Below are 8,459 nucleotides of genomic sequence, written 5' to 3'. Positions count from 1 at the left end.
AAAAGGCAGCGTGAGCACATTCCAACATAGCAGGGAATAAATGTTGTGTCTTTAAGAGAAGAGGCTTATGGTTCATGGGCAGAAGCTTCCCTGGGCCAAGGCTCTTGGCATCTCTGCCCTCAGCCCCAGCTTCAAGAGGAGCATCCTGAGAGAACCTGAGACTTCTGGGTGCCTCAGGCACTGGGCATGAGGGTCTCAACTTGCGTGCAGACTTGTTTGGGCAGCATTACACTTGCGGGAGAGCCCCAGGTACTACCCAAGTGCGGGACCCTGGCTTGACTTTGCACTGTCTGCAGATCCTCACATGGCGCCCTGGGAAGGAGCAATGGGCAGGTAAGACAAGACAAGAGCCAAGCAGAGTGGGGGAGGAGAAAGGGGAGAACACAATTAACATTCATTTCCAGACGCAAAGTGTTTTCAAAAATCAAGGCAAGAATCAGATCTTATCTCCTTCCTGGAGACCCAGAAGGAAGGCCTTTCATGGCAAACATGACCAGCTCAGGTTATTTCAGTCCTGTCAGGGAGAAATCTGATTTACTGGCATCAGATGGAGAGAAGGAGGCTTATGAGCCAAACTGGCTTTGTCAACAAGAGTCCACTAAAGTTGAAGGGTCTGGTTTCTGATGGCCACAGTAGGAGGGTCTGCCCACGTCACTTGCAGGCCCTCAGACTCCTCGGGCTATTTCCTTCTGGACTGCGAGTTGCAGGCAATGTGTGTCTCAAAGCTATGTTTGCATCTTGACAAACCAGTCCCACTTATGGGAGGAATAATCCACAAGAAAAAAGAACCGGCATGCATTAAACTGTTCTTCATAGTTTTGTTTTTAATACCAGAAAAACAATTTCTGGAAACAATCTGAATATTCTCTGGTAGAGAAATGGTAAGTTAGGTATGGTATCTTATGGTATCTCATCATGATGGAAATGTTTAACATGAGAAAATTCTGTGATTATGAAGACTGTAGCAAGAGGAAAGAAAATACTCACAATGTAACATTAATTTTAAAAGTAACAAAATGAGGTACAATAAAAATAAAACTGGATAAACATGGTTGCTTGAAAAAAAAATAAAAGAAACACAAATGAATGTGAAGATTACTAAATTGTTGTGATGAGACTATTCTTTTTTTTCCCCCTTCTGTTTCCAGATTATTACTATATGCAAGGTGGTATGATAGTTAAGAACATAGAATCTGGGGGCGCCTGGCTGGCTCAGTTGGATAAGTGTCCAACTGGCTCAGGTCATGATCTCACGGTTCGTGGGTTCGAGTCCCACTTTGTGCTGTCAGCACTGGATCCCCTGGATCCTGCTTCCGATTCTGTGTATCCCTCTCTCTCTCTCTCTCTGCCCCTCTCCCACTCGTACTCTGTCTTTCTCTCTCAGAAATAAATAAGCATTAAAAAAATAAAATAAAATAAAATAAAATAAAATAAAATAAAAAAAGAACATAGAATCTGGAGCCAGAGTGTTCGGATTCAAAGCCCCAGCTCTACCACTTACTTACTAGCTGTGTGCCCTTCAACAAGTTACTTAACCTCTCTGTGCTTTGGCTCCTCATCTGTAAAAATGGGGGTAGTAATGTTATCTAACTCTTAAGATTGTGAGGATTAAATGAGTTACCAGATGTAAGTGTTAGACAATAATTGCTATATAACCACCAGCTATAAAAATAAATTCAATTATAATTTATCCATAGCCTCATGTCTCAATCATAAATAAGTGCTAACATTGGTATAGTTGTCCTTGTATTTTGTCTTCCTATTTGAAAGTGCTTTCATCTTCCAACAGTGATAGTCATGGTACTATCATGGTACAGTGTAAAGTACTTTTTTCTAGTAATATAATGTCATGAGAATTTTCCACTAGAATTTCTGATGGGGGACCATGGTTTCCTGAACACTGCTTGCAACTTCTGTCCACCCTCCTCAGATCCCCAGGACTCTCTTCTCTGGCTCCTACAATAAATACTGTGGTTGACTTATTGCACACATAGTCACAATTCTCCACCCTGTTTTTGCAATGTGACTTTGTAGCTCCTCCCACCAAAATATGGGGTCTGCTTCTCCTTTCCTTCAATCTGAGCTGCCCTGGTGAGTTCCTTAGGCCAGCTGAATGCAGCGGAGGTAAAGGTGGGTCAGTTCTGAGGTACTTAGGTGCTTTCACTCACATAGGTGGAACCCTGCAGCTTCTGTGAAGAAGTTTGGGCTGGCCTGTTGGAGGATGACAGACCGTGTGGAAGAAGGTCCGGTTGCCTAACTGAGACCCTCCAAGACTTACAGACCACTGGCCCCCAAACATGTGAGAGAGCCCAGCCAAGGTCAGCAGAATGGTGTATCCAACCCTTGGAAGAATAAATGAGCCTGTTCAGCTGACCTGCAGATTCATGGAAAATGAGAATACATGTAGTTTGGGCCACTGAAGTTGGGAGTATTTAGTTACGCAGCTACGGCTAATGGATATAACCCTGGAGGAGAAAGGCTACAGATATGAGACCCTCTGATTGGTCCACTGGATAGGATGGGTGGGGCACCCTCTTCACCTCTTCCCTTCCAGGGTCCATTGTACTGGCTCTTGTCTCAACCCAGCTGTCATGCAAAGTTGCCAAAACCCTCAAGTAATCATGCTGGTGGTCCTCAATGGGTAGTCTTTGTCTCTGTAGTCTGGGCCCCTTTCTGAAGACAAGGATAACCCCATGGTGGGGGAGGAATCTCTCTGGGCCCCTTCTCCCCCACCTCCCACTGTGGGTCAAGTAATTTTGCTTGTCTTCAAAACAGGGAGGGTGGGACAGAGCTCTCAGGTCCCAGGTAGTCTGTGGGAGGGGCGGGCACACTCTCAGGCTCCAGGGGTCTTCAAACAAGACCTCCCCAGTCTTGCCTAGGAGCTTCCTCACCGACAACCTCAGGACACCTGGAAGGAGGATGGCCTGACAGAGGTCCTAGGTGGGGTCTGTCATTCTGCCCCCCGCCTAAGCTTGATGCCTGTCCAGCACTAAGAGTTAACGAACTGAACACTCCACGAAAAAAATGTTGCTATGACACACTGCTACACAGATTGACACAAACTTTCCAAATACTTTGGAGAAAGCTTTGTTTAGCAAATCAGTAAATGTGGTAAATTCAGCCCACTGACTTTTGGTGATGGTTTTGTCAAACCGACCCAAGATCCTGTACCTGCCACGTCCTGTCATCCCCACAGGCTTGGCACTGCACTTATGTGCGAACCAAGGCTCAGGAAAGACACTTTACATTGAAGAGTCCCACACTGGCATGTGTACGTCTAACTGGTATTGTCAGCCCAGGGACATCCTCCAGACACCGTTGGTTATTTTCTCTTTGGACAGGTAGGCAGACACTCTTATACACCGGGGGCCCAGAGTACAGAGGCCACATTCCCAGAGTTTGGCACGCTCAGCAGCTCTGTTGTTGATGACCCGGCCCCAGGATCAGGCCCAGAAAATGGTGGGTGGAACCACCAAGCCTGGGCAAGAAGGCACGGACCTTGGTTTTCAGTGTTGAAATTTCTGGCCTCCTGCTTCAGGCGCCCTGGCAGGGCTCTGACTTCCCCAGCAGGCATGTTTATGGGGGTAATGCCTGGCTATAGTCATGACTTCACTGTCTTCTTACCATAGCCTGGCAAGGTAGAGTCTGGGATCGTACCCTTTCACAGGTGAGGAGATTGAGGCTTAGCAGAGCGGGGCGACCTGCTCAAGGGCACACAGCTAGCAGGTGGTGGAGCTGGGATTCCAACCCAGATGGCGCTTTGCTTTGGGGAAGTCTAAGGTCTTGGGAATGCGCTTGTCTTCACAAGCATGCTGCAGGACCTGCTCTCTATGGAGGAGGCAGTTTGTTGTAGTGGAAAGAGGTAGACACATCCGGGCTCCTGGCTCTGCCTCAGATTCTTTCTGAGCCTCAGTTTCCCAAACTGTAAAATGGTGACAATGTTTCCCTGATGTGGTTCCAAAGATTTAAATGAGATTGTACAATAAGGACCTGATAAAAATGTTTGTTTTTCTCTTTTTGTTCTAAGTTGTTTGCAAATTTCTGCAACGGAATTAAAAATATGTACGTACACTGAAAGAAATCCAGAGTCAACATGGAATCCGTGCACCTCGATTATTCTAAAGTGTTGAGTGAGTAACAAAACAGCTGCCCTGTACTGGGCACAAGGAGTTAACTGGCTGTGTTTCCTAGGATCTGTGTATGCGTGTGTGCATGTGTGTGTATGTGCACGCACATCCCTAACGTCGTTTTACTTCCTGTGAGTGCATCCATCCTGGGGAAGGGTTTGGGGATGGACTTATTCAGTAGGGAGGGACTCTTACCTCTCCCTTCCCTTGGCTTTGCCTTATTTCTTTCATGGAAACACTCCTCCTCCTTCACCAGGCTGGGGCCTCAGAGGAGAGCAGAGCTGCAGTCAGCCTGTCAGTGCACTTCCTCTCACCTTTCCTGGGCGGGTGCTTCACACTTGGGTGCAGGGTGTGAGAACGGGTTATTTTTACCGCAGCTGGATGTGATGCCAGTCTGGAGGGAGGGGCTGTCAGCCTCTCTGGAGAGGTGGCCAGAGGCTAAGGAGTGCTGTCTCTCTCTCTCTCCCTGTCCTTCATACCCAAGCTCCCGCTTTGTGCACAGGACTCTTGGTAGTTGGTGGGATTGGGGGATGGGTGGGAGGACCTGGCTCTGGTCATGGGCTCCCTGGGCCATGGTCTCAGAGGTGCCAGCAGGACTGGGGCCTTCTCAGACCTTAGCTGCGGAGAATTGGGGGCAGGACCCTTGGATTAGTGTCAGGCCTGGCTGGCTCTAGGCTCTGCAGCTTTCCCTGGGGGGCTGCCTGCACCAGGCTGTGGGGCCCTCCTACCCAAGGCCAGCAGAAGTCTCCTAGTACTAACTTCACACCCAGGCCACTCCCATGCACCAGCTGGCCCTCAGCCTGGGCCGGTGCTGGGAGCTGGGTACCTGCAGCCTCCTTCGGGGCTGTCTCCCTCATCAGCCGGGGCCCCCGGGGGCCTCGTGGGAGAGGGCAGTCTTGTTCCTCCAGGCCTCACCCTGGCTCTGCACCTCCAGCCTGGTTCCTGGGACGCATGCTGCCTGCCCTCATCTCTGGGATGTTCTGAGCCTGGGAGTCCCATCCACCCACTGGTCACCTTTCCTCATGTGGCAGCTCACGAGGCCAGCCCTACCTTGGGTAGTAGCTTCCATGAACACCTTGCAACTCACCAGCCTCTCTGTCTTCCATGGCTCCCTTCTGCCCATCTCAGGCCTCCATGCCTGCTGCTTCCCCTGCTTGAACCCTCCCCTCTGTCTCCCTGCCTTTCTTCAGGTCTCAAATGCGGCCTCCTCTGATGCCTCCCACCCAGGCCGGGGGTGTTCCCAGTACCGTTTTCTAATTGCATGTTGTTCTTCTCTTGACAGAACGTATTCAGTTCAAAATGATTAATTTTGCATTTTTCCACACTAGAGCGGAAGCTCCATGAGGCCAAGATCGCATCTGCTGTGGCCCCTCTGTGCCAGGCACAGGTGAGGGCTGATCCACATATACGGCCTGTCCCATGGCCTCCCCAGAGCCTCTTACCATCTGGACAGGGTGCTTACCTTTCTGGGCCGTCGGGACAGGACTAGGAACTCGGGAACAGCAAAGCTTGCCTTTCCGGGGCTTGGCAAGATGCCTAGAATGCCTTCTCCCTGAGGGTAGACACAGGCAGAGACCCTTCCTTAGTGTGTTGGGGACACCATGAGGTTGGATCTGTGTACAAATGACTTGAGTCAGCCTCCGCTCCCAAGGTACAAAGGTCAGGGATATTTATTGAAGGAAACTCAGGAAGAGCCAGGCTGTGGGAGGGCCTGGGGAAAGGGTGGGCCTGGAGGTGATTTATTTTTCAGAAATAACAAAGTCATTGTGGGCAGATACTCTCTTCCTCATGTCCCTGTCCAAAACACAGCATCCTCACTCAAAGTATCTATGCCCTTTGACCTGATATTCTCCCTTTGGCAATCTAGCCTAAGAAAATAATCTTAAATACAAGGAATGTTTTACATACACATATGCTCTTACCACATACTTAAAATAGTGCAAAATTATGAACCATCTACATGTCTAAGCATGAAATTCATCATAGCACACTTGATGGCAAGTTATACCTAAAAATATTACTTAAATAATACTACTTGGAGAATATGCCAGAAATACTCCTAAATGTTTTAGAAACTTTATGGGGAAAGGTATTCATATTCACTGAATTGTCATTAAGGTAACAGTGGCAACGTCTAGCATGCCCCCAAATAGAGGTCTGATAAACTGCATTGCTTTGGACTGTGTTTATGAGGAATTCTAATCACTGTTTTCTGTATTACATATGCAGCAATGTTCACTGCAGAAAGTTCAGAAAACAAATACTTCCTATCATCCTACTGCTCAGAGATGACTACTGTTGACATTTTGGTGTAAATGCTTCCAGAATAATTTTAACAGTAAATATTTTTGGTGATTGTATAATAATATAGTGATTTTAAAAAGATATAATGTTTAATATATAGAGATATATCAATTACCAAAAATGCTTGTCTGCAATATTGAAAAGAAATAAAATGTTAAACATGGCTATATTCCTGAGTCATGAAGATATGGGTGTTTTTCAACCCTATTTATTTGTCTATGCTCCCAATTCCAATAAATGTTAAAATAACCATAATTGCTTTTTTTTTTTTTGATAGGGATGGTACTTTTTAATTTTTTTATTTTTTTTAACATATAATTTATTGTCAAATTGGTTTCCATACAACACCCCGTGCTCATCCCAAGGGGTGCCCTCCTCAATTCCCATCACCCACTTTCCCCTCTCCCCCACCCCCCATCAACCCTCAGTTTGTTCTCAGTACTTAAGAGTCTCTTAACCATAATTGCTTTAAAAAAATAATAAAAGTAGGCAGTGTCTAGAGAGTTAGGCAAGAGAAAAAGCTCAAAATAGCTAACCTGAATGAAACAAAGGCAGGAGTGCTAAACATTCATATCCACTGAGGTACAGGGAACATCTCCCCCACTTCTAAACACATACAAACATGCCTCCCCCACCCCCCCAACCACCACCACACTGTACTCATATCATCTGTTGCAGCTGTTTGCTGGGATGCTCAGACTCACACAGTCTCCACAAAATTCACCATACTACAGGCATGGTACGAGTACAAGAGAGTGGCTCTAGAATTTCTAGCTAGGTAGGATTTAGGTGCAAGAATCTTGCCAGGAGTTTGCATGTTTGCATGGTAAACATCACCTTCACATAGCTGGTGTGTGGGTTTGGGGGAACTGGAGCTACGGATGGAGATCGTGGGGTCTAAAGTTCCCAGGCCACCCCTTGGTGCTGCCACTGTATACAGAGGTGCTACAGATTCAGGAGTGAGAGCCTGTCTTCCCAGGCCCAGGACTGCCTGCTGGGGGCCTGCCCCCCAACATTTTCTGATTCCAACCTTCCCAGGCCCTGCATTCCCTGCTTGGGAACCAGCATTTTGGGGGGACAGCCCTACCTTCCACGGAGAAGATGGAGAAGCAGAGGAGCAAGATGCAGAGCAATCTGGAGAGGACTAGAAACCTCATGGTGGGGTGGTGGGAACTTCACGTCCTGGGGAGACAGCGGTGCTGCACAAGTCCTCCCTTGGGGCCACCTCAGACATTTATAGAGTGACAGAGTGAGGTGTTTCCCAATGGGCAGGGCACCAGCAGGCTTGCAATTCTCATAAAGGGTAGAGTCAGCCGCTCCCAAGAGGAAAAAACCAGCTTTTCGAGAAGTTGAGAGTATTTAGTGAACTGTAACACACAGAGCTATAAATGCCCGGCCACGGGAGCTCCCAGAGCTGCCTTCAGTGGTCAGAGTGGCAAACCCCTGCCAGGGAAGGGCCACTTCCCAGTGTTGAACGTTAACTTTTAGTGTCAGTAATAATTCCATCACACACAGATCTTCCTGCTCATTCCTAAGATGGGGCAGGAGGACCATAAAACTCTGCAAACCTCAGGGAGGACTTCTAAGCAATTGGTGAAATGTAGGGAGCAGAGACCCTGGAATCAGATGACGTGGGTTTGAGCTCTTGCTTTGCACAGGATTTATCAGCGGTGTGACCCTGGAACTTGCCACTGAATGCTTCTGAGTCTGCTTCCCATCCATGAAATGGGCACAAGCATGAGCGAGGACATGTGTGAGAGGCCATGTGCGACGTGGTGGATATAGATATAGCTGTTAAGGGGGTGGGGCTGCAGCTGGACCTTGATGTATGTTTATGATGAAGTGAAAGGGCACTTCAGGTAGAAGATCAGCCTGAGGAAATGTGTGGAGAAGCAAACATCTTACAAGGGTGGCCATAGGGAAGAGTCTGCCAGTGGGTGCAGAAGGCTGCTTGTCACCTATTCACTGAACGTATTCTGTGGGCTAGGCCATGCACTTGGCCCGGGAGACATGGAAGATGCTGGGCCT

General features: G+C 47.9%; 1 protein-coding gene across 1 annotated transcript; it reads right to left on the bottom strand.

The window, feature by feature from the left end:
* Nucleotides 1-7,836, bottom strand: GPR15LG (G protein-coupled receptor 15 ligand). Its single transcript, XM_058696874.1, has 3 exons — nucleotides 7,519-7,836; nucleotides 5,590-5,679; nucleotides 1-312 (listed from the first exon to the last, which is right to left on the bottom strand). The coding sequence occupies exons 1-3, from the start codon at nucleotides 7,586-7,588 to the stop codon at nucleotides 227-229; spliced, it is 246 nt and encodes an 81-aa protein (XP_058552857.1). The 5' UTR covers nucleotides 7,589-7,836; the 3' UTR covers nucleotides 1-226.
* Nucleotides 7,837-8,459: the final 623 nt, after the last annotated feature.

This window comes from Neofelis nebulosa, chromosome 13 (assembly GCF_028018385.1).
Source record: "Neofelis nebulosa isolate mNeoNeb1 chromosome 13, mNeoNeb1.pri, whole genome shotgun sequence".
Taxonomy (NCBI): domain Eukaryota; kingdom Metazoa; phylum Chordata; class Mammalia; order Carnivora; family Felidae; genus Neofelis; species Neofelis nebulosa.
Note: the sequence above shows the minus strand (reverse complement) of the source record. Positions and strands in the feature narration are given on the sequence as shown.